Here is a 26,369-nt window from a genome sequence, read left to right on the forward strand (position 1 = left end):
AGAATGGAAAGTGAGAGGGGGGGCACCAAATTTTGGCGTCACACAGGGCACCATGGAAATTTGAGACCCCCACAGTTCCACCGCTGATTTTAGGCTCCTGGGTAACCACATGTTCTGGAGGTATTTCCCCTAGTCATAATCAAAATAATTTGCTCTAGCTGACCGGGCATATAAGCCTTACACTAACTGGTGACTCTTTCTCTCTCTCTCTCTCTCTCTCTCTCTCTCTTTTTGGGGGATGCAGATTTGCTTATTTAGATATCTGTGCAGATTTGCTAACTGAGATATATGTATGAAATAAATAAAAAAATTAAAAAACTTCCCAGTAGCACCTTGGAGACCAACTAAGTTTGTTCTGGGGTATAAGCTTTTGGGTGCATCTTAAAAAGCAGGGATATCACCTTGCCGACAAAGGTCCGTATAGTGAAAGCTATGGTTTTCCCTGTAGTGATGTATTGAAGTGAGAGCTGGACCATAAAGAAGGCTGATTGCCGAAGAATGGATGTTTTTGAATTATGGTGCTGGAGGAGACTCTTGAGAGTCCCATGGACTGCTAGAAGATCAAACCTATCCATTCTGAAGGAAATCAGCCCTGAGTGCTCACTGGAAGGACAGATTGTGAAGCTGAGGCTCCAGTACTTTGGCCACCTCATGAGAAGAGAAGACTCCCTGGAAAAGACCCTGATGTTGGGAAAGATGGAGGGCACAAGGAGAAGGGGACGGCAGAGGATGAGATGGTTGGACAGTGTTCTCGAAGGTACTAGCATGAGTTTGGCCAAACTGCGAGAGGCAGTGGAAGACAGGAGTGCCTGGCGTGCTCTGGTCCAGGGGGTCATGAAGAGTCGGACATGACTAAACGACTAAACAACAACAAGTGCATGCACACTTCTTCAGATACCAATATGTGTAGATATGTGTAGGTAGGCTGGCTAGTAGACCTATTGGCAAGGCCACCATATTTGATGCTGACGCATGGTGTGTGCCCCCCTCCCTTCAGTATCTGCGTGTCCATGCAGGAGGGCATTGTGTGGTTTGATGGGCTTCTTTGAATGATTTAGACCTGATTTATAAAGTATTCTTTGCCTCGGTGTTACTAACATCTGGGCAAAAGCTGCGGTGAAATTCCTGTAAATATATTCTGTAAGCATGGATGGCTTTCTAATCAGTTGGGTCACTTCCTTGGCCACCATCCTAAAGCTGTTGGTAGCTGGAATCCATTATTTCCTCCCCATACGTTGTTCAGTGCATTTCTGCAAGTGAAGATACCTCCCTCCCAAAAAACAAAGAATGAAGCTCTAACTAACCGTGGAGTGAAATGCCCCCCCTTTTCTCCAGGCTCACCCTCCTTCTCCTGGTACCCCTTTGCTTTTGTGTTGTCATTAACCTAATGTTCTGGTTTTGTGACGCCACAATTGGAAATTTCTTCCATTCATGGGGTTTGTTGTTGTTTTTTGGTTCTTTTTTGCATAAAATCAAAGGAGGTTTGGAACTGCATGTTTGAAAGGATAGGGAGAAGCTTTCCACCACACCAGAGCTACCATTAAACACCCCCCCCCATCTGCTTACCAAATTCTGTAAAAAGTTGGTCCCTTTTTTCATATAAGATCCAGATTCTGCATGTTATGACCACTCAGGGCTGTTATGGGCCAAAATGTGGGAAAGCTGCATGCAAACCAACAGGGCAAGGATATCATCAGGAAAAAATGGAAACAACTGAACTTGATTAAATTGTGAGTGGCGTTGAGGAATGGGGTTAATTATCTAGAAGAAACAAATAATGGAGTCTGTTAAAAGCTTGTGTGAAAAGAGGTATTTTAGGTGGTGGTGTAGACTGCTTTGTGTTATAGAAACATGAGTTCAAGAAAGGATAGCTATGAATGAAAAATGCAAAGAACAAAATGTTATTGGCAGTTGAAATGTGTGTGAGATTCTATTATAAGAAGGATGCTTTTCTTTTTTGTTTTGTGTGTGTGTGTGTGTATTTGTGTGTGTATGTAATATTTGTTGTATGCTCTAGTGTGTGTGTGTGTGTGTGTGTGTGTGTATAGTATATATATATATAAATGAAGTTTGATTATTTAAAAGAAAAATCTGAAATTAACCTGAAGTGGCATGTTGCGAGTGGGACTAGATTCCCTTGGGGGTCTTTCTCCCGAGCCTTTGGCTCTCACCTTGCCCCCTCAGCACGGCCAGCCCCTTGCGATGATTACTCTTAACATTTGCCTTCTGCAAAGCTGGAGGTTATTTCTTGGAAAGCTGTCAGCTCTCTCCTGCCGTGACTCAGGGATTTATTCCATAATTCTCATGGGCTCATGTTTTAATCATAAATCTTGCGTTGGAAGAATTAGGTCACCAGATTAGCTTAATAGGAAGCTTCAATCAGCAGCATATCAATTAAGGAGAAATGGTATTTTCAGAAGCAGATGTGGAGCGATTAGGGAAGCGCCCCCAGTGCCCTGCTGCTCATCACCGTGGTTTGGACAGTCTGTAGCATCCTGCTCTTCTCCCCACTGTCTGGGGAATTCAGTCAGTGATGGGATGGGTAAGGTAAAGGTAAAGGTACCCCTGACCATTAGGTCCAGTCGCACACAACACTAGGGTTACGCTCTTACCTTGCTCTATGGGCCGAGGGAGCCGGTGTTTGTCCGCAGACAGCTTCCGGGTCATGTGGCCAGCATGACTAAGCCGCTTCTGGTGAACCAGAGCAGCGCACGGAAACGCCGTTTACTTTCCCGCCGGAGTGGTACCTATTTATCTACTTGCACTTCGACGTGCTTTTGAACTGCTAGGTTGGCAGGAGCTGGGACCGAACAACGGGAGCTCACCCCGTCGCAGGGATTCGAACTACTGACCTTCTGATCAGCAAGCCCTAGGCTCTGTTTAAAGCATATATTTAAAGCATGAGGATTATGCAGATAACACTAGCAATGGGAAACGGGAGGATGTGCTGGGATGCAGTAGCATTTGATCTGAGAGACGACTTAATGGACACAGCTGTGTGGAGTGTGATATACATAGAATCATAGAATTGTAGAGTTGGAACAGACCCTAAGGATCATTCAGTCCAACCCCCTGCAGTGCAGGAATATGCAGCTGTCCTAAATGGGGATTGAACCTACATCCTTGGTGTTATCAGCACCACGCTAATGAACTATCCGTGACATGTATGTTGGGAAACAGAGTGGAAGCATATCAGATATCAGCCCCTGCAATTGACGGGCACTATGAGGATCCTATATTGGCCAAACCTTGATATAAAGACTGGACTGAGCCTGGCCTTCTGACCTTCTCTGGCTTCCAGTGTATTATCTTCTGTTTCTCGTGGGTCAGGCATTTCCAAAAACTAGTCTTTGGAGTCCTGGTTTGGAAAGCAGGAAGCTCAGATCTGGATTTGTGTATGGCAATTCCCAACATGACCCAGATAGGTAATGGTTTTGTGTCGCCTTAATCCACGTGAGAGTGGAAGCCCAGGGCAGGCTGCCCACAGATCTCCAGTTACTGATACCTGTCGGTCGCCAGCCAAACATTGGGAGGAACTTCAGAAACAGAGCACAATGGAAGCAGCCATCCTTTGTCCTCAGTGGCTCGTATCTAGCAATTAAGGGCTGGGGAGCAGGAGAAAGGAGAGGAAGAGAGACTGGGAAAATGGACGTCACTCTCCTGGGTATCTTGGCCAGTAGCCACTGATGGACCTGGGGTGAAAAAAGCACACAGCCCCACTTGAACTAGATCCACCGTTGAAGAAGGCAGAGAGATCCAAACACACAGGGGACCAGTTCTGTGCCTCAAACGGCAATCGCAAATGTTGAAGCAAAGGCTGAAGTATTTTGGATTTGGGGACAGATTATTCGCACACAAGGAAAGGTGGGGCGTGACCTTGGCAGCACCGTTCAAAAATGCTTTTATCCTCCTCTTCATTTGTTCCTGACACCATCTGTTGCTCAGAAGCTCTCTCTCCTTCCAAACTGTCCTCCAGTGCTCCCTGGTTGACCTTGCCGTCCCAATTCCCAGCTCTGCACTCGCTGTTCTTCGGCTTAGTGTATCATAAAGGGATTTTGGGGGAAAAATGATGCACAATTGTTCCAAACTGGGTAGTGGCCTGAGGTCAACCGGCGTTGCCAATCCCTTTCTGAAAGGGGCAGCTCTGGGCTGGATTTGTGGCTTAGTGTGGGGGAAATAAATATGAAGTGCCGCCCGCCTCCTTAAATTGCTTCTGTAGCATTGTGCCACAAGGCTTTTCTGCTCATTGTTTTTCAAGCGGCTTGCACCTGACTGCATCTCTCTTCCAGTGTCCCCTTTCAGCTGCTCTTCATTCTCTCTTTTGGCTCACTGTCATCCGTTACGAGCATTTTGTGGCTGCTGCAAGCGTTATAGATATTTGAAGGCCTGATGCCACCACAAGAGCTGTTCTTCATGACTAGGCTTTCTGGGAACCTTGGTTTCCTAGCTTCTTGTAGGTCCTTGGCTTGCCCTCTTGATTTCAGGGATTGCTTACTGTCGGCTTGCCTCGCCTTATTCAATCAGCTGATTGACTCTGGGAGCGTGCCTTCAAAGTCACTATGGAACAAGCAGTTTAGATCAGGCTTCCTCAACCTCGGCCCTCCAGATGTTTTTGGACTACCACTCCCATGATCCCTAGCTACCAGGACTAGTGGTCAGGGATGATGGGAATTGTAGTCTCAAAACACCTGGAGGGCCGAGGTTGAGGAAGCCTGGTTTAGATTCTGCCGAGGGGTGGAGCGAGCCACTCCATTTCATTGGAAGCACATTGAATCCAAATTGATGGTTTGTTTGGAGCAAGCGGTTTGGGAGAAGAGTCCCTCATAGGGAACACTCCTAGACAGCAGCTCCACATGGGACTTCCCCATCAGTGGCTGTTAGCTGACAAGGAGCCCTGATTTTGCAAAGCAACCATTAGGAGCTCAGTTGAGGCTCCCAATGGTTCCTTGGTTGCTGCATCAATTCACGTACCACTCCTGATGTCACAAGTTGGGACCTGTGTCAGACCTATATAGTCATACCTCGGGCTGAGCATTTTCAGGTTGCGCTCCGTGGCAACCTGAAAGTAACGGAACACGTTACTTCTGGGTTTAGTTGTGCATGCACAGACGCTCAAAATGACATCACGCGCATGCACAGAAGCGGCAAATCACGACCCGTGCACACGCAGATGCGGGTTGCATTTGCTTCAGGATGCGAACGGGGCTCCGGAACGGATCCCGTTCACATCCAGAGGTACCACTGTATAGGCCCATGGGCTAGAGATTCCCCCTGCTGCTCTTCAGGACCTATTGCAGTTTCAAAAATTAATTCCCACCATCACCACCCTCATGTATTCCTTTGTTTTAGTGGTCAGGGTATGTTGGAAGCTGCAGCCTGCTTCCAAAGCATAGGAGACTTAGGAGGAAGGCAGGGACTCCAAACATTTCCCTAGTTTTAGTTGGTTATTCTGTGATTTGGAATCGGAACTGTTGGTTCTTTCCTCCCTATGACCTTACTGTGCATTCCTTACGCTTCCTTCTGCAGGGATTGACAGCCGATACAATGAGGGCTGCCGGGAACTGGCAAACTACCTTCTCTTTGGCTTGTACAACCAGAGCAACAATGAATTTGAAAGATCGGGGTTTCCTGAAGAGGTCCTTGACGGTAAGGGAAAGTGGTGCTGTGTGCTATTTTAAGATGATCACTCAAGGGGCCAAATATGGCTGGTTTTCTTTCACTTCTGTTGATATTGCCTCCTTTGAGTCTCTCCTTGTGTACTGTATGCAAGGAAGAGGCTAGACAGTTTAGTGCTCCTGATTCTTTCGTAAAACGTCTTTGTGGACATTGTTTCAACCCACCCTCTTCCACTTGGCTCCCACAGGTATTCCATTTTATTTAGTTAATTGTTTTTATTTGTGGCATTTCTGTGTTGCACCTTAACCGAAGTTCTCTGGACAACATAGGTTAAAAATGGTTAAAATGTAATGGAGACAATTGAACGCAGGCAGGCCTTAAAATAGAAAAAAAAAATTGTCAAGACACCAGAATCCATTCAAAAGCCCAAAGACCACCCCAAAAAGCCTAGGAGCACTAACTTCCAGGCGGACTTGGGGCCACCAGTGCAAAAAACAAAATGCGGTTGCTCCACCATGAACTTTTTGGGTGGCCTTGAGCAAAGAGCTCCCTTGGGTTGTTTCCTACATAACTGCCTCCTCCACCTCCTTTGTAGGTGATTGTGCCAGCCTGGATACTATGTGTGATTTTTACACATGCCAACACATACCTTTTGAGCATCATAAAAGGAAAACATTGAGTGCATAGTGGCCCTCTAACTCCCCTGCCTGTTCCATATTTTGTCATTTAGAAGGGAGGGATCACAAGGACTTAGAACAAAAAACCCAAAGTCCCTGAGTTTGTTTTCCTTTACCCTCCCCATCTCTTTTTCCTTTTGTGTCACGTATTTCCAGTTACCATATGGAGGGGAGACACTATATTGTTTGTTAATGATCTTTCATAAATTGCTCTGGGAGCCCCATTAGCTGAAGAGCGAGTAAAAATGTATTAAATAAGTAAGGACTTGTCTGAGTGTTGCATCAGGAGGACAAACAGGTTAGTGACTTGAAAATAACATTAGGTTGATTTCTTGCTCCTTTTAGATGTGATCCTACTAATAAAGCCAGACAGCGTCCATCTCTATTGCAACCCTGTCAACTACAACTACCTTTTGCCATATGTAGCATTCTGGAGAAACTTGCATTTCCACTGCCTGACTGAAAACGAGGTGAGTGGCCGAGTAGCAAACATAGAAGGAACAGCATTTGTCTGAGGCCACCCTGAGCTGCAGCAATTCTGGCTTCCCACGGAGGCCTTTGGCGTTGCAGAAGGTCTCCTTATTCTGTGGAATTGATATGATCCAATGAGATGCTGTTGCAGTGGTCAGACTCCCGACTCCCTTCTCTTTCATGGAATTTAAATTAAAAATGGCTAAAAAATAAAAACGGAAGATTTGCCTGACTTGCAGCTTGATATTGTGCAATATCACGTGGAGGTGCCCCTGGGTTCAGAGGGGCTTACTCTCGAGTAAGCGTGCACAGGATAGCAGCCGTGATCTCTGCTTCATATCACCATTACGTCAAGATGGTGACTTTGAAAAGGCATAGCGAACCCCTTTCTTGTTAGTTCTGGGTATAAGCTTCCTCAGATACGAAAGAACTAACTTGGTGCTTGTGGACAATTTTTTAATTTTTATCTGTTTATTTCATCTGGTCAGACCAACACGGCTACCTACCTGAACCCTTTCTTGTTGCTATTCCACAGTTCTTGCCATTTGGATCATTTTGTGAGAATACAGAAAGGGAAGAAAGAGACCAAATAATTGAGTCTGAGCCTTGATCTCATCTGGTGGTTATGCCTCAATTCTCAAGTTGCTCAACAGCTGGGGCACAGGACCAATTCATCCCATACATGTCAGCAGAACAATCCTTTCTTGCCTTGGTAGCTGCATCAAAACTCCATGGAGGGGGGCTTAAAACATCCCTTTCCTGTCAAAATAACCCCGGTGCAGCAGTTAAGTGAGCACACTCAACCTGGGGCTTAAATACTTGCCTTTTGGCCAACACACCAGTAAGCCTTTGAGCTGCCAGACACACCCAGCTTCTAGGGCTCCGTGTGATCTGAAGTCCAACCCGCTCATTTGTCATTTGGGATTTGTAAAAGAACCTTTCCAGAATAAAACTACCCCAAAATGCCTTGGGTGTACGCACAGGGCTCCCCGTTCTGCATGGCCCACAGGAGAGAATAAGGAAGCTTCTGCACACCTAGGAACTGGTGGGTTGCGACACCAGTTAATCTTCTCCTTGGAAAGGACCTGGAGGCTTGCTGCAGTTAGATTAAGTGAAGCACCTTTCACATAGTTCACAATGCTTTTGCCTTTGAAGCCTGGTGGTTCTGGACCGAAAACCATTACTTGGAGCCAGGCTCATTATGTTCTAGCACCTGATGAAACCAAACACCTCTCCAGGCCTGTTGGGATTTAAACGCCCACAGCCTTCAGGAGAGGCAGGACGGGCTCCCTCCTTTATCTGCATATATACTCTCTCGCTGTCTAGATTATCCAGCCCCTCCCTTAAAACTCAACAGTGCTGTTTGTTCTTTTGTCCTGTGATCTGGCTCTGCCGCTCAGAGAGTGAGAACAGAACATGATCTGCATAACCGTGTTGTACGTTCTGCTCGTCTGAGCCAAGCGCACCCTGTGGTGTCTGTTCCCAGTACATTTCTGAGCACAATTCAAAGCGTTGGTGTTGAGCCCTAAATGGCCTCAGCCCTATATACCTGAATACCTGTATACCCCCGTCGTCCAGCCTGGACATTGAGGTCCAACTCCAATGTTCCCTCGCTGCGAGAAGTGAGGTTACAGGGAAGCAGGCAGAGGGCCTTCTCAGTGGTGGCACCCGCCCTGTGGAACGCCCTCCCATCAGATGTCAAGCAGATGAATAACTATATAACAGTTTAGAAGACATCTGAAGACATCCCTGCATAGGGAAGGTTTTAATGTTGGGTGATTTATTATGTTTTTTAAATATTTTGTTGGAAGCCACCCAGAGTGGCTGTTACTGTAAGAAACAGTAAACAAAATCATTTTAAAAAATCACAAACCTGAAAAACAATTTAAACAACACACTTTAAAACTCAGCTGCCATCTCAGTGTTCCTTCCTTCTACCAACCATACATTTTAATGTTCTGTAAAATAATTGGGTGGCATTCAGTGAAATTTTACTAACAGTGGACTCAGTGACTTGGTCATGTTCGTTAATTGCAGTGAGCGTACTCTGAGTAAAACTCAGCCCATTATTTATTGTAACGTAATAGTTGTAGTAGTAATGTAACGCAAGAGTTTTCTGCAGAGGGCTGTATTCTGTTGGTGGTTCTGTCTCGTGTTCCAGAGAGAGATGCCTAGAGTCGATCTGTGAGCACCTCTTTCCCACTGAAGTTTCATACGTTAATGATTTAGGTCACTTTCGTACCATGTATTCAACACACACTCTTATCACACTTGAACCATCATGGCTTCTCCCATGGAATTCTGGGAACCGTAGTTTTTTAAGGGTGCTACTTTGCTTCGAGGACTCTTAAATCAGGCTTTCCAAATTTGGCAACGCCTTGAGAGTGAGCAGGACCCCTCTCTGGTTGCTGGGCTTTGTTTTGCAAGCACTTTAGAAATTACTGGTGCAATTACTGTGTTTTGCTTCTTGTAATTGGGTTTTCTCGTATGCCGCAAAATAGGCACTCATGTTGGGTTGAACCAGTCAGCTTTTTGCAATACGAATGTTTTTTTTTTTAATATTTATTAAATTTTCACAAATTATAAAAACACATACAATACACACAAAACACATTACACAAATATACATACAAAAACAGACAAACACATATAATTTCAACTCCTTTTTTTTCTTAAACTTACTTCATCGACTTCCCCATACCTCCCCTTTCTGCATTCCAATTCCCAAATTTATTTCAGCAAATCCTTCCCCTTAATTTTATCCAATTTTTCTTTTCTTTTCTTTTACTTAATCTTTAACAGCTGTAATTCCTTACTTTATATAACCACAACATTTTAATATTCATTAATTTTACAATATTTCTTAAGATAGATTTTAAATTTCTTCCAATCTTCTTCCGCCGTCTCTTTCCCCTGGTCTTGGATTCTGTCAGTCATTTCAGCCAGTCCCATGTAGTCAATCACCTTCATTTGCCACTCTTCCAATACGAATGTTTCTGCTGTGCCTCTTTTCCCCCACTCTGCCCAGTGCTGCACCACATGGTTTTTTAAGTGGGCTGACTGGATAATGATGTACTAACCACAATGAAAACGAGTTCTTTCATGGAGCTTTGGCACCCGCAGAATAGAGACCCAGCATATGAGAGGCATATGATTTAACTGAAGAGACTCGCAGTGTTCCCCTGGAAATAGCAAACAAGCTCTTTTTGCCTTTATCCTTTCTCTTTAAAACAACACCATTAACAGCCTCATATAATTCATTTTATATGGCAGTAGGCAATGTTCACAAGGCAGTACCTGAGCTTTCAAGTTGCCCTGAACTCCTTGGTTGGGGGTTGGAGGGAAGAAAACAGAAAAACATGGCTGTGCTTGAGAGAAGATTCTTGAGCCGTGCCTACAGCTTGGTCTGTTTTCCAGTCTTGAGAAGGTGATAACAGAAGAAGCTTCTTTCAGATTTAACTGCAAGAGAATTAGTGCTCTGGACGGAGCTCATAAACTGACGTGCCTTTTGCATATGGCTGCCATGGCTTTGAGTTGGTCTCTGCCGACTTCAGGGAGACCCAGTGCAGCACAGTGGTTAGAGTGTAGGACTAGGACCTGGGAGACCTGGGTTCAAATCCTCCCTTGGCCTTGAAGCTCACTGGGTGACCTTGGGCCAGTCGCCGCCTCTCAGCCTAACCTGCTTCACAGGGTAGTTGTGGAGATTAAATTAGGAAAGGAAGAACAATATATGCCACCCTGAGCTCCTTGGAGAACAAGGTGGGATTTAAATGCAATGAATAATAATAATATTTGCCGTGAGCTTGCAGGCACCATGTTCACAATGGAACATGGATCAGCTTTTCCTTGCACAGTGATTGCTCTTGCTTCACTTTATACAGAGCCCATCCCCTGCTGGCTTCTGTGCTTGTTATCAGTGTGAACATGGTCTTTCCAGCCCAAAATGGCTGTGCTTAAAATATAGCGTGGATCGACTAAAGATGGCGACTGCTGTGAGCTGAGAGCGTTACAGGCGGAATAAGAAAGGCATTGCAACATGGGCATTATTTTCCAAATCTTTGGGCAGTGGTTTGAGTATTGATTTGCTGGGTTTTCTTTCTCCTGGTCTGTTTCTTTTAGTACGAAGATGAAGAGGCTGCGGAGGAATTCAAAATTTCCAGCTTCGTAGACATGGTTCGTGACTGCAGCCGAATCGGGATTCCCTTCAGCTCACAGGGTAGGTTTGAAAAAGCCATGCGCACCTTGAACAGCAGTACATGACGTGCCAACTCCACAGTTCTGGGCTCCTATAATACTTTTAAGTCAGGGACAGGGAAAAATGAGTAGCTGGGGTCCATTATTTATATTAAACATGGTATGTGTGGTTCAACAAACAAAGCTCTCTGTGTGTGCCACATGAGGAGTTCTTCCATGTAACTCCTCCTTTATGTAGGGAAAGAATAGGCACCCTTTTTAGAACAGGAAACAAACCTTCCTGTTAATTATGTGAAGCTGGGATAGAAAGCCACAGCACAGTCTTGATTTTGTTTTGCTGGAAATAACCAGCAAACACGCTGATGCAAGAAAGCTGCAACAAGCGTCTTGCTTGTAGTTCCATTAAAGAAAGAAAGAACTATGAACAGAGAGGAGTATATTTATAGTTGCATCAACTGTGGGTTTCCCCAGCAACGGGCTTCCCCTGGTGACCATCCTAGCTATGGGGCTGAGCCACTGAGCCTGCCTCAATTCCTCGCTCCTGCTTTTCAAAACTAGGCATTCCACTGGTCTCAACGAGAGGCTTTTTGGCACCCTTGAGGGAAGACAGCTGCTTTTTGTAATGGTGCAGGGAACATTTGAGCAAATGCTTGGAATACAGTGGTTGTGCTGGACGTTGTTCGTTTTTCTTTTCAGTAGCGATTTTTTGTACGGTGATTTTCTCTCTCAATGACTCGTATGCCATACCAGTTGTCTCCTCTTTGTCCTGCATTGGACTTTGAGAAATACCTGCGAAGTTCACGGGAAATGTGCAGTTAAAAAAAAAAGTTACAGGAAAAAAGTATTGGGAATCATCAACTTCAGAATTAAGCATCTTCTAGTTGAGTTGGCCTTAGACTGCAGACTTAAATTACTGAAGTTACATTGGCACACAGTGGTCTTTCAGACGGTGATGAAAACCAAGAAGCAAATGATATCTGCTTTTCCAGGTTAAATAGATGGGGAATGGAAACTTGGCTGCTGACTGGAACTGAGCTGGTCTCAACTAGCAAAGGCATCTCAGTCCAGAACATGCACAAACTTAGCAATGCCTCCTTGCTGAGGACCTGGCAACGCAGTGCAGCTGCGTTCTGTGCAGATGTGTCACAGTGTAGGAGAGGGTCTGTGTTTTAACTGGGGAGACTTCCAAGTGATTTTTAATATGGCAGCCATAAGGAAGAAAGACGGAGTCATGCGTCAGCAGCAAAGAAACCAGAAAGGTAGTCCACAATAAACAATTGCTGCAGTATTCTAGATTTAAAAGCGTTCTTTATTGGAAATGAAATATGCACGTAAGCAAAAATGAATAAATAAGCCCAAATCTTGTTTTCTGCCACAGCTGCTTTCTACTGAGTCAGAGTATAGTGGTCCATATAGCAAGGTATTGTCTACACCAGGGGTGGGATGCTTGGCCAACCTTTCGGGAGCCATATTTGCGTGATGAGCAGGCCAGAGTGCTGCAGCAATGGGCGTGACTCTTCCTTTTCTACAACCGGCACCATTTTGACCACACACATCAGCGGGTTCCATACACAAACATCACCCTCTCTTCATCCTCCACCCAAGCAAATTAGATGCATGATCACAGTTGAAGGCTGCATCCCAGGCAGGCATTTGAGGAGGGTGTGGGAGAGAAGGATGTTGACCAAGGGCTGGGCAGAAAGGCCTTGGGGTGTGTGATTGCTTTTGTCCCACTAGGCCAGAGGTTCCCGGCCAGAGGTTCCCGGCCTTTGGTTTTCACTGACCAGCAGCAGCTCTTCATAGTCTTGGCTGAGGGTCCTTTGCAAACTTTCATAGAGATACCAGGGATTGGAATTGAAATCTTCTGCATTCAAAGCAGCTGCTCTGCCAGAGATCTAGGGCGCTTCTCCAAGGGTGGGGAATTATATTTTCCCCCTTTAAGGAGAGCATTGCCTAGTGCATTATTGCATTTACTTCCACATCCTCTTTTTGGCCAAGAGGCATCCTGTGTGTCAGCTTCATGCTTCCACACACACTCACATCCTAATCCCATGATCTTCTGAATATATTGATTCAGCAAAATGGAAAACGTTAGGGTTTTTTTCCATGTATAAATGCTTCTCCCTGTTGAAAGGTTGCATTTATTTATTTATTTTCATATTTAAAGTTCTTAACATGGTTGCATGGGGACCCTGTGGTGCAATGGGTCAGTGGGTCTGGCTGTTAACGGGGACAGCTCTGTGATTCTAGGAGTATGTCTTTGTTTACATTAATAATAATAATAATATAATAATTTTATTTATACCCCTCCCTCCCCAGCCAAGACAGGGCTCAGGGCGGCCAACACCAGACATAAAAACAATTGATTAAAATACAACTTAAAAAAACAAGATTAAATTACAACATTAAAATGCAGCCTCATTTCAGTAGAAACTCAAATCAAAAACTTTTTGGGGATGAAAACGTCAAATCTTCACTAAGGCCAACTATCCAGACTGGTTCTACATGGACCAGAAAAAGCCAGGGAAGTCCCCAAATAGGAGTTCCATCACAGAAAGAGAAAGGAAAAAGGAAAGAGGGGCAGGGGATCAAGTTGATTCCATTAGAGCATAAGGCAGCCTAAAATCTTTATATATAACCAACAGAACCACACCAGCAAGGGAGCCCTCCCTAGATAAGCAGAACCATTGCATTAATATACATGGACAGTGCTGCAGTTGCATAACAAAAGCTGAGGAATTGCACACCCACCCAAATAAAATTGCTTTGTTTCTTCAGGACATCTGCAGATATTTGACATGTTCATTGTTGAAAAGTGGCCGATCGTGCAGGCCTTTGCCCTGGAAGGAATCGGCGGCGATGGCTTCTTCACAATGAAATATGAGGTAAGAGGCTGGAGGGAGGTTTCCTGGCTGAACAACAAGCCCATCACGAGTCCCCCTAAGCCAGGACTTTTCTCCCTGCTGTGGTTCATTGGAGGCGCTGGAAAGACTGTGACCGGGGAAGACTTATTTCATCAACATTGTATTCCAGAGCACCCCAGACCTCTTCATTTTATTATGGAGTCCCTAGTTTCAGGCTCCACACTTACACAGCATCTCCCTGTTCCTGTTTTAATGTATATATTATTTTGCTTTGTGTAAGCCAAAAGCACGGAATAGGAATCTTGTGTTGCTATGTCTTGAGTGCGCCACCGTTCTCAGGAATGCCCACTGAACAATTTTTTCAACATCTATTTTGGAAACCCCTGTGTTATGCTTTCCTTTTCCCAAGCCGAGCAACTGAGAAAAACCCTAGTAACAGAAATTAGCTTTTATTATTACTCTTCCAGATTGCAGAGTTACACTTTCATCTCTGCTGTGAGCTGTCGGGGCTGTTGTCTGCCGTGGCCCCAAAGGGAACATAGCCGTGTAATAGTTATTTTACAGAAACTGCCGGGTGCTGAGGAACACAACAGCGCTTCACGTTCATGGCACTATTCACCAGCCATAATGGCAGATTGTGAACGTTCCCAGCTGAATGGAGTCTCTGTGAAGGGGGATTGTGTCATACGGGGCAACTTCTGTGAATGGGGATTGTGTCATACGGAAGTAATAGTGCCACTGTATTCTGCTCTGGTCAGACCTCACCTGGAGTACTGTGTCCAGTTCTGGGCACCACAGTTCAAGAAGGACACTGACAAACTGGAACGTGTCCAGAGGAGGGCAACCAAAATGGTCAAAGGCCTGGAAACGATGCCTTATGAGGAACGGCTAAGGGAGCTGGGCATGTTTAGCCTGGAGAAGAGGAGGTTAAGGGGTGATTATGATAGCCATGTTCAAATATATAAAAGGATGTCACATAGAGGAGGGAGGAAGGTTGTTTTCTGCTGCTCCAGAGAAGCGGACACGGAGCAATGGATCCAAACTACAAGAAAGAAGAAGAAGAAGAAGAAGAGTTTGGATTTGATATCCCGCCTTTCACTCCCCTTCAGGAGTCTCAAAGCGGCTAACATTCTCCTTTCCCTTCCTCCCCCACAACAAACACTCTGTGAGGTGAGTGGGGCTGAGAGACTTCACAGAAGTGTGACTGGCCCAAGGTCACCCAGCAGCTGCAGGTGGAGGAGCGGAGACGCGAACCCGGTTTCCCAGATTACGTGACTACCGCTCTTAACCACTACACCACACTGGCTTAGATTCCACCTAAACATTAGGAAGAACTTCCTGACAGTAAGAGCTGTTCGACAGTGGAATTTGCTGCCAAGGAGTGTGGTGGAGTCTCCTACTTTGGAGGTCTTTAAGCAGAGGCTTGACAACCATATGTCAGGAGTGCTCTGATGGTGTTTCCTGCTTGGCAGGGGGTTGGACTCGATGGCCCTTGTGGTCTCTTCCAACTCTATGATTCTATGATTCTATGATTCTTTCCAAACGGAAAGGAAACCAAGCGCCTTCTCCTTAAGCATTTTGGTGACTGCTCTGTGTTCTTACTGCCCCTTTCAATCATCCCAGCATTGTTGCCTGCTTGGCCTTGGGAAGAACTGTAACGCTTGAGCTGCCTTCCCCAACGTGGCGCCCTCCAGATGTTTGGAACTATAATTCCCCGTTCCCAACCCAGCTGTTGAGGAAGGCAGTGTTTGAGAATAGAAGGCCTTGGTCCTGTATACCTGAAGGAGCGTCTCCACCCCCATCATTCAGCCCGGACACTGAGGTCCAGCGCCGAGGGCCTTCTGGCGGTTCCCTCACTGCGAGAAGTGAGGTTACAGGGAACCAGGCAGAGGGCCTTCTCGGTGGTGGCGCCCGCTCTGTGGAACACCCTCCCTTCAGATGTGAAGGAAATAAGCAGCTATCCTATCTTTAAAAGACATCTGAAGGCAGCCCTGTTTAGGGAAGTTTTAAATACTTAATGCAGTATTGTTTTTAACACTCGATTGGGAGCCGCCCAGAGTGGCTGGGGAAACTCAGCCTGATGGGCGGGGTATAAATAATAAATTATTATTATTATTATTATTATTATTATTATTATTATTATTATTATTATTATTTATTAAAAGCACGGAATGTGCAAGCCCCTTTCAGAACTCTTTCTCTTTGCAGCTGATGGATGTCAGTGTGGACTTGTGGAAAACTTACAGCAAGATTGATCCTGTTTCTCTGGAGAGTTTACTTTACGAGGTAATGTGCCAGACTTTTCTTCCCCTTCACTGCCACCCCCAAGGCAAATTTGACAGAGAATAAGCCCATGTATTTAGCTGTATGATTGCATGGAGAGAGGGGTGCTGGTATTCTGATGGTTCATCATGCTGTGGTTTATTCGGTTTCCCTTTTAACATGTTTAGAACTAAAAGGACTTTCTACAGGAAATGGCTTTTGTGTGGACCTTCAGAGAAGCCTGGGGTGCCCTGGGACATGCTGTGGGAACTGACCCCACCCTACAGAGTTCCACAAAGTGCTAGCAAGGCCTGTTGGGTATCAGCGTGAACTCAAGACTACACACTGCATCATACCTGATGCTCACCTGTTACACACATGGCTGGGGAAGATCGGCGGTAGTAGGCAATCTGTCTCTTGAGAAACTGTGTCCCCGCTTGCGGATGATCTTGGCAAGATGCCAAACGTCCATGGTTCTGAGAAATGCTGAGTCATTTCTGCATCCCATAAAATGGCGTTGGGTCAGTTCAAATGTCATGAAAAACCATAGTCTCCCCCCCCCCCAATGATTGCAGTGAGTTTGGAGCTTTGTGCTTCTCCCGTTCTGTTTCTTCACATCATTTATTAGCCTCGGTTTGGGGTTATTTCTGAACCAGTGTTCAAAACTCCCATTGTTCTAGGCGCATGTTGCAACATGGAATTTCATTAGCGCGAGCAGTTTCTAAGCTCTGAGCGCAGTACTCTGCCTAAGATTTCAGATTAAAACTGCAGAGTTGAAGGAAAGGAGGACCTTTCTCTGCCTCCCCACTTCCAGCTCCTCTCTGAAGACTGGAGAAGAGACCCTCTTAAGAATATTAGGGGGGTGGGCAGGGGAAGGACTAGACCATGTGGAAAAATGAACATAATATTTTAGCTGCGGTTCATTCATTTTCAGCTTTGTATTCTCGTTATTCAAAAAGCGTGCCTGTACATTCTGTTGTTGCACCCATAACCTCGGTTTAAGGTGCTATTTAGCTCCTCGCTTTCATATCTTACACTGTTCGGAACCCCACACTGTGGTTTGTTGAAACAAGCCATCTTAGTAATACATGGTTTTAAATTGGCTCGTTTCAAACGAGTTTGTCATGTTCAGATACAGAGGGGGAAAGCTTCTCATCGCCTCATGACCGCACGGGAGGAAGAGTCGGGAGAGGAGTAGCAATTGAGCCTAAGGCCTCCCGTTATCTCATTCCCGTTAGGATCAATCACGTTTTATTGCGATATCTGAATTGGCTCATTGTGTATGTACTCTGTGGCTTTGGCCTTATTACTCCTAGACTGCATGGGCAGAAGCCACCAGGAATGCCTTGTGTGCAGAACTTTATGGAATGAATGAGATCCTGTGCAAAACCACAGAGGGAGACGTCACCAGTAATCTGTCTTCTTGCTTTAAAATGCTGATTGTGTGACTAAGCCTTTCTACCTCTCTCCCACTTGCCACAGTGACCTTTGCATAAGCTCAGAGCATTCAGGGTGTGTATTGGAGCTCCATTGCTGTTTTTTCTCCTTCAGTTCCACACATGCAATGATCCTTGCGCTTTTCTTAAAATGACTACTGCAAACCCAGAGGCCTTCTCATTCTGGTGTCTTAACAGTCTGGGCAGTATTACTTGTGAAAGAGTGGCTGTTCTTAAAGAGGGTTAAAAATATTCTTCTTCTTTGGCGATCACTCATGAGTCTGTAAGTGACTGTGGAGGCCAGTTCTGGATCCACACTACCCCCTGCTCTGTTTAATTGGATTTTTGTATGCTGCAGACTCTGTCACAGATGCAAAGGAATCTCCTTTAACGGCTGATATGTTTCTCTCCTCAGGATTTGATGACTTTTGAACATCAGTGGACCAATTTCTTTGCCAATTTTGACACCGAAATCCCTTCCATCCTGGAGCTGTCAGAGTCACAGGCAGGAGAGGTATGTATCTCGTTACGCGAAAGGGGAAACTCTCTTTTTCGGAAACCCATTTTTGGGGAGGAGGAGGGGTGCCTTTTTGCCATTGCCACTCTTTTTTTATAAATTTTATTGAGATTTAAGATCACCCACCAACACCCACCAACACCAGTAAAACATCAAATCTTATTACAAATATCCTACTTTATGCTCCATAGAGCTGTTGACTTCCATCCTTCCCTTCCATCAGTTTTCCTATTCTATTCTATAGTTCACAGTTTCTTTGATTAGGGATTACAACATGACATAAGATTTACTTCAATCCTGCCAAGGTTTTCAAATTTGTACAGTTCTCACTTACATAGATCAAAAATTTACACCATTCTTTTTGGTACTTTGTCTCCTCCTGATTGCGAATTCTGTGTGTCAATTTAGCCATCTCAGCGTATTATCTGCCATTCTCCTATTGTCGGCATCTCCTGTTGCTTCCACTTTTGAGCTATCAGAACTCTAGCTGCTGTTGTTGCGTACAAATATAATCTTTGATCAGTCTTCTTAATATCTTCTCCCAACAAACCTAGCAAGAATTCTTCCGGCTTTTTGGGAAAGCTATACTTAAACATCTTTTTTAACTCGTTATAAATCGATTCCCAGAACTCTTTTAATTTATTACATGACCACCACATATGAAAGAAGTCGCCATGCTTTTCCTTGCATTTCCAGCAAGTTTTACTACTAGTTCTGTACATTTTTGCCAATTTGGTGGGAGTAAGATACCAACGATAGACCATCTTCATAACATTCTCTTTTAAGGCAGAACAAGCGGTGAATTCACTGCCATTGCCACTCTTCAACAATTCAGACAAAGAAATCCTTGCTGAATTACAGCAAGTCACCCAGAGATCTACCAGTGGATCGTAGGTCTAACCATCTGCCCACCCCCAAATTATAGTGCACATATAGTATTTAACAAGTCTTGTTAGGGAAGGGATTTAGCTATCGTGCATCACTGGGAAGGGAATCATTTAAGGGAGTTACTCTTTTGGCCTGCCTCTAAATCTTACAAGTTCCATTGATTGCAGCTAAAGTTTTTGATCTCTAATTTGAAAAAAACATACACTAAAATCTAAACTATGTGAAAAGGGGGGGGCGTTGTTTAAAAAAATCACATTTCCTAAAATAACATGGGCAAGAACATTATGTCTCTCTTATGCAAGGGTTAGCAAACTTTCAGCAGGGGGCCAGTCCACTGTCTCTCAGATCTTGTGGGGGGGGGCGGCCTATACTTTTTTGGGGGGAAAGGAATGAATTCCTATGCCCCACAAATAACCCAGAGGTGCATTTTTGATAAAAACACACATTCTACTCATGTAAAAACACCAGGCAGGCCCCACAAATAACCCAGAGATGCACTTTAAATAAAAGGACACATTCTACTCATGTAAAAACACGCTGATTCCTGGACTGTCTGCAGGCTGGATTGAGAAGGCGATTGGGCCGCATCCGGCCCCCAGGCCTTGGTTTGCCTACCCACGCTTTTAAGCATCCAAGGCGTCACTGGTGCCTTGTGAACACATTAATGCTTGTCGGGGGGGGTGGGGGGTGGAATTAACCAGCTGGTGTACATAAGGTCATGGCTAAAGTAGCACAGCAGTTGATTGAGAGACTATAAATTTGTTCTCACAATGAGCAAACTTTCATCCGGGATCCAAAAGAAAGTACATTTTTTAGGTATAGAGAGGTGTAAAACCCTTGTACATTAATCAGTTGGCTGACAAGTTATGAACCAGGCAGTAAATTACCTAAATCGCCATAATGTTTCTGCCACTAATTATGTGCATGAGATTGTCATTATATTTTGGGTGGTGTAAATGCCATGAGCGTTCATTGAATAAGAAAGGGGAGAAATAAATATCAAGGAATTATATGCCCTATGCACAGTCTGAAATAGTTTGTAATGCACCACTACACATTTCTGCTGTTGCTTGGATGTGTCAATTATTTCTTACAAGCTGCTTTTCTTAAAAAAAGAAATTTCTAATATTCAATATCTTTTCTTCCATAGCCATTCCGAAGTTACTTCAGCCATGGGATGATTTCCAGCCATATCACGGACAACAGGTACTCTAACTGACAGGTTCTTGAGCAAATACGGTACAGGATAATGCATTTCATAAAAGCACAGCATGTAAAAGAGTGTTTGCATCTCTAAAACCGAAAGCACTCTGCTATAACTGTGATTATGTATTTTTCCCATTAATCTGTTGGCAGTCACCTTAGTTTCGACAATAGCCAAAGCCAGAGTATCTATTAGCTTGTCGGGGAGTCTTTATTTATGTGGCTTATCTTTCTAGCTGGCAAACATTCCAGAGTATAACGCTGATACAACCAACATGCCTAGTCAATTGCTTCTGCAAATAAGCCTCTACTATAGGAACTTAGGTATGCATACCTGACTTCCAGCAGCTCTCTAAGTTCTTAAGGAACACAAGAAACTGCCTTTCCCCCAGTCATAAGAATCATAGAATTGTAGAGTTGGGACCCAAGGGGTCATCTAGTCCAACCGCCTGCAGTGCAGGAGAAGTCAAATCCAGCTCAGGATCATCTGCTCTAACTGTTAGCCATTCCCCAGAATTTCAGACAAGGGGTCTCTCCCGATCCTGCCTGAAGAAGCCCAGTGTAAGGCAGATATCCTATGGCCCTTCCCCAAATAGCAGGTGATATGAAAAAACTGAGGTTTTCCATATTGTTTGCTACCTGAATCTTTTAACTGGAGATCCCCGAGTTTGAATCTGGCAGCTTCTTTCATGCAAAGAAAATGCTGTACCACAAACTACACGCTCTCCTTTGTTTGAGCTGTGTGTAGTTCGCGCTTAATAAAAATAAAAACTGTAAACTCTGCCCCGGGAAAAGCTGATTCCTGAAACTGCAATAAATGGTGCAAGTGTGTTGGTGGTGATGGCTGTTTTTGTGTGTGTGTGATTAGCCCCAGCAGGCAGCCATTTGTCCTGTTTGGCACCCATTCCTCAAAAGAGAACCTGAACTCTGGCAACTTCAATTTCCCGTCTGAGGGGCACCTGCTTCGCAACACGGGTCTTGGCGGAAGCACTGCTAAGCACATGGTAAGCATCACCCGATGAGGTTTTGATAGGCACCTGTTAAAATAGCCCTGCGATAATGCCACCTGTGAACAGTTCTCCAACCCAAGAGCTACATGATCTTCCAGACTGGTGTGTTCTTTCTTTACATGCACATATATTCTGCAATGTACCATTGGCACAAGGGACGCGGGTGGCATTGTAACTTAAACCACTGAATCTAGGGCTTGCCAATCAGAAGGTCGGCGGTTCGAATCCCCGCGACGGGGTGAGCTCCCCTTGCCCGGTCCCTGCTCCTGCCAACCTAGCAGTTTGAAAGCACGCCAGTACAAGTAGATAAATAGGTACCACTCCTGCAGGAAGGTAAACAGCGTTTCCGTGTGCTGCTCTAGTTCGCCAGAAGCGGCTTAGTCATGCTGGCCACATGACCCAGAAGCTGTACGCCGGCTCCCTTGGCCAATAAAAGCGAGATGAGCACTGCAAGCCCAGAGTTCTCTGCGTCTGGACCAAATGGTCAGGGGTCCCTTTACCTTTGGTACAACAGTGAATCAGCGGAGGATTTGTACAGGGCTGTCCACACATCCTCCCGCATCATTCATTGTTCTGTGACACTTCCCCAGTTTCACTGCATCATTGCCAATGAGAGGACAGCTCTGGCACTGGAGCATGACAAAAGTGGAACATTTGCGGTATGATAAGTTAACAGAATTGCAGCAGGAAGTTTTGGGGTGTGCGGTGATGAAGCAGTACGACCACCTTGAGACCTCGCAGGCACGAACAGTATCACAAGAGGGGTTGGTGTGTCCCTGAGATGCCTTTGAATTGGCAACAGGCCCTAAATGGCAAACACGGGCCTTGCATAACACCACTCTTGAAAGACCTACATTGGCTCCCAGTACGTTTCTGAGCACAATTCAAAGTGTTGGTGCTGACCTTTAAAGCCCTAAACGGCCTCAAAGGCCTGAAGGAGCATCTCCACCCCCATCATTCTGCCCGGACACTGAGGTCCAGCGCCGAGGGCCTTCTGGCGGTTCCCTCATTGCGAGAAGCAAAGCTACAGGGAACCAGGCAGAGGGCCTTCTCGGTAGTGGCGCCCGCCCTGTGGAACGCCCTTCCAGCAGATGTCAAAGCGATAAACAACTACCTGACATTTAGAAAACATCTGAAGGACAGCCCTGCTCAGGGAAGTTTTTAATGTGTGACATTTTGATGTATTTTTCATCTTTGTTGGAAGCCACCCAGAGTGGCTGGGGAAACCCAGCCAGATGGACAGGGTACAAATAAATTGTTGTTGTTGTTGTTGTTGTTGTTGTTGTTGTTTGTTGTTATTGCATTGGAGCTTGGATCCTCACCCTTTAGGGAGCAGTTACTTACAGTTCAACCACTGTTCATAGCAATTTTTGGGGCACAGGGCATATAGCCTCCTTTCTTTTCCTGATGCCCTGCAGAAGTTGTTGGGCTCCAACTCTCATCGTTCATGCTTTCTGCGGCTGGTGGGAATTGTTCTTCAGATGCCAAACTGTGTCAGGTTAGGGAAGGCTAGAGTATGCAGTACCCTTCATTCTTGTCACCCACCTGTGCGTTTTGTGTTTGCTGGCGACCAGGTTGTGCAGTGTGTCTCTCCAAAGGGACCTCTGGCTTGCTCCAGGACCTACTTCTTTGGAGCCACTCACACGCCTTACCTTGGTAAGTTCAGTTTCAGCTGCTCTTTCTGTTCGTGCCTTAGCGTGTCTGTCCTTGTCCGTACACACACACACCCTGCTAGCCTTTGTAATTCCTGGGCCTTGGGGTGGGTTGCAGTCCATACAAACGCACACACACATTTCCAAATTAAAATAAGAATAAATGGATTGAAACAGGAATGGAAGAGAACAGATAAAATTCAAGGATGTAGGTATTCCAAGAGTCATCCTTCCTCTATTTGGTGTGCTCTGGATGTGTTAAGTATTCTATATGATTTATGTTCCGTTTTTGATGTCCTATTGCACTATCGTTATTTATCGTTTGCAATTCATGTGAATGAAAAGCAGCACATAAATCTAAGAAATCAAAAATGACACTTCCCTTTGGCTCATAACAGGCAATGACAATGAGATGGAAAAGAAAGCCGAACAAGTGTAAGTTGGTTTTTAGTTTTTTCCATTTATGCTACTCTCTTGCCTGTTTCATACGTTATTGGCTCGTCAGTTTAACACAGTTAGAACGTGCACCAATTTCTGTTGCCCGTGGTGCATCAACGAAGCCTTGATGGCTTTTTTCACTTTCCTAGACAGTGGGTATGTTCCACAACTAACATTCTGATGCTTCTAGCTTTCAGTGTGACTCCGTTCAGCTACTTCATGATTCTAAACTCTTATCACTGCTGTAAACAGTTATTTTAATCCTTCGTGAAACTTACGTATGTGTCCCTGTTGTATTTAAAGTATTCAGCTTTGCGTTAGGTTAGGAGCCTGTGTCTCAGTTGAAATGCCCATTGAGTGTCGTAATTTGTACTCCATTTCCTTTTTCCTTTTTATTTTCTAGCAAGCTGCTCTCTCAAATCTATGCTGCCGCCGTAGAGGCTGTCCTGGCTGGTATAGACTCCTATTCAAGAACATCCAATATCAGCAAGGTACTGATGCTTCTTCCTATACCGGAAACCGACCCTTCCTCCTTTCCTCTAACTTCCTCCAGAGGTTTTTAGAGAGGTTGTTGGGCATGCTGGAGGCAGCGCATCAACAACCTTGGAATAAGTTTGGAAGAAAGGATGCTTGCTTTTCCACTGCCTGGTAAGAGGTGGTGGGAGAAAGAGACCCTTTTCTTACTGGTGAGTGAAAGAAAAAAGACACTCATGACCCCAGCCACTGCAGAGTGGATATGGGGAAATTGAAAGTAGTATGGCAGGGCCTGCTTCTCAAGGCCCCCTAAAACCCAGCGGCATCATTGGGGCTCGTTATCCTTTGTTTTCCTTGCTCTCAAATAGCTGCATTGTGTGACTTTTTCATATCTCCTCCCCCTTATTATCTATATTATTTGTGGTGATTAGCTGTTAATGCATGTGTTGCATTATACCAAAACAGGCAACTTAAATTTATTTTTTTTAAGGTGTAAGGTGGGCATGTGGACCTGTTTGAAAGTCCTCTGGGCCTTGGATCCCAGGGAACGCTCCTCTTTTCCCGCTGCTTCTCACAACTTCTTGGTCAGAGATGGTTTGACGTCGCTTTCTCTGCCTCCCCTCTTTGTCTTTTGCAGGCAAAGGAAGTAGCCGAGCAAACGTTCTTCAGTATTCTCGATGCCTTTGAACTGGCTTACTTTAAAACTCCGTTGCGGTAAGCGGAATTTTCTTGAGATTAATTAATTAATTTTTTTTTAAAAAAAGCAAAAGGCGTTTCTCATTGTCTGCGGGCACCAGGGCAGATGCTGTCCCTAGGTCTGCTTGTTGAAAGGCATGGAGAGGCTGCAGATGGCGCGACTGAGAGGGTGTCTTGTCTGAGGCAACAGCTGGCGCTGCCTGCTCCACCTCCAAGCTATACCCCCAGGTATAGGTAAAGGTAAAGGGACCCCTGACCATTAGGTCCAGTCGTGGACGACTCTGGGGTTGCAGTGCTCATCTCGCTTTACTGGCCGGGGGAGCAGGCATACAGCCGGCATGACTAAGCCACTTCTGGCAACCCAGAGCAGCGCACAGAAACGCCGTTTACCTTCCTGCTGGAGCGGTACCTATTTATCTACTTGCACTTTGACGTGCTTTCGAACTGCTAGGTTGGCAGGAGCAGGGACTGAGCAACGGAAGCTCACCCTGTCACGGGGATTTGAACTGCCGACCTTTTGATCGGCAGGCCCTAGGCTCTGTGGTTTAACCCACAGCGCCACCCGCGTCCCATACCCCCGGGTATAGGGCGAATAATAATAATAATAATAATAATAATAATAATAATAATAATAATAATAATAATAATAATAATAAAATAAAAATAAAAACAACTTCAGAGGTGGCTTTGGTGATCCTGCTCTTTGCTGTCCTTGGGTGGGCGAAGAGTTGGGGGGGCATGTAGCAAACTGCCCTGTGATTCTCAGATGAAGGGTGGTAAATAAACTTATTAAATAGCAACAATAAATAAGCTTTGGGAAATATTTGCATTCACAAAAATCAGCCTTGTATATTTATTTCGTAAGGTTGGCATACTTGATTTGTACATGCTTGCAAACCACCTTGAGGTGTGTGGTTTTTTTACAAACAGAACAAAACGATAAAATTCTCAGTAAAAACAGTTAAGAACGACCATTGAAAGCACTCTGAAGAAGGTCAGCAATGAACTAGAAATAGATTAAAGCACATATCAACACTCTGAGCCTCGGGTAGGCTTGTCTAAACAAAACTGTTTTTCTCAGTTCTCAGAGTATCTTTTAAATCTGGGTGTTCGTAAGATATGGATGTATTCCTATTATAAGACGAGAAGGAGCCTTTAAAAAATATTTAAACTGCTTTGAGTTTATATGGTGCTGTATTCAACAGACGCCTGTGTTTACAAGAAGAGTATGCCACACAATCCTATTATAATTATAAGCATGCATTTCGCAGGAGTAAATATGTAGCTGGAACTTTTGGGGAAAGGTTTTGGTGGAATCTGGAGCAGAGACGTGTGGTGCCCTTAGGAGGGCAGTTTCACAAGCCTGGCAGTGTGTAAAATGTGGTTTGCCCTTCAAGCTGCACCAATGTCACTCGTTTGAGTATAAGCCTTTGTAAAAAAAATTGATATTCTCTTGATTTCCCCGCTTTTCTCCTTTACAGCACCAGAATAAATTTTCAGATTCAAGCTGTGAACAACCATGGAAGGTCAGTTCCTTTATGCTTCACTTTCAGAAGGCTGCTTGTCTTTTTGAACCGACAGCTTAATAGAGAACAGAGTTTGCCTTTAGTCTAACCAAGCGAAGCAGAACAAATAAAGCGCTTGGTGCCGTGATACCTGTGGTTGCCAGATGAATAGCATGGGTATTCTTCAAACCACTTAGTCATCTAGAAATAAAACAATGGAAAAATGGAAGCTTGCATAGAAATATCCTTGCTTCGTGGCTTCAGTCTTGACTGAATGTTCACACCTTGAGATCATAGTCATATTATAGTAGTTTAAATGTGCCGTCTACAATTTCTGGAGGACTTGGGGTGGGTCACAGTGTAACATGAATGGCTGCATTCATTCAATGATATCTTGGATGAGTCTCTTGTACACGTCTGCAGCTCCTTTGCTTTCCCCCCATAAGCTGCAGTTAATTCAGGAAGT

General features: G+C 44.8%; 1 protein-coding gene across 1 annotated transcript in view; it reads left to right on the plus strand.

Annotated features, from left to right (window-relative positions):
• DNAAF9 (dynein axonemal assembly factor 9) overlaps nt 1-26,369 on the plus strand; it is a 78,163-nt gene that overhangs the window by 11,921 nt on the left and 39,873 nt on the right. Inside the window, exons 3-15 of the mRNA XM_082236330.1 lie at nt 5,527-5,646; nt 6,639-6,763; nt 10,884-10,980; nt 13,737-13,843; nt 16,031-16,108; nt 17,936-18,034; nt 20,076-20,131; nt 20,997-21,132; nt 22,713-22,794; nt 23,189-23,225; nt 23,632-23,719; nt 24,340-24,416; nt 25,880-25,924. Coding sequence (XP_082092456.1) covers nt 5,527-5,646; nt 6,639-6,763; nt 10,884-10,980; nt 13,737-13,843; nt 16,031-16,108; nt 17,936-18,034; nt 20,076-20,131; nt 20,997-21,132; nt 22,713-22,794; nt 23,189-23,225; nt 23,632-23,719; nt 24,340-24,416; nt 25,880-25,924 — 1,147 coding nt within the window. The remainder of the gene's footprint in view (nt 1-5,526; nt 5,647-6,638; nt 6,764-10,883; nt 10,981-13,736; nt 13,844-16,030; nt 16,109-17,935; nt 18,035-20,075; nt 20,132-20,996; nt 21,133-22,712; nt 22,795-23,188; nt 23,226-23,631; nt 23,720-24,339; nt 24,417-25,879; nt 25,925-26,369) is intronic.

Source organism: Podarcis vaucheri, assembly GCF_965113315.1.
Source record: "Podarcis vaucheri genome assembly, chromosome: 9".
NCBI lineage: Eukaryota > Metazoa > Chordata > Lepidosauria > Squamata > Lacertidae > Podarcis > Podarcis vaucheri.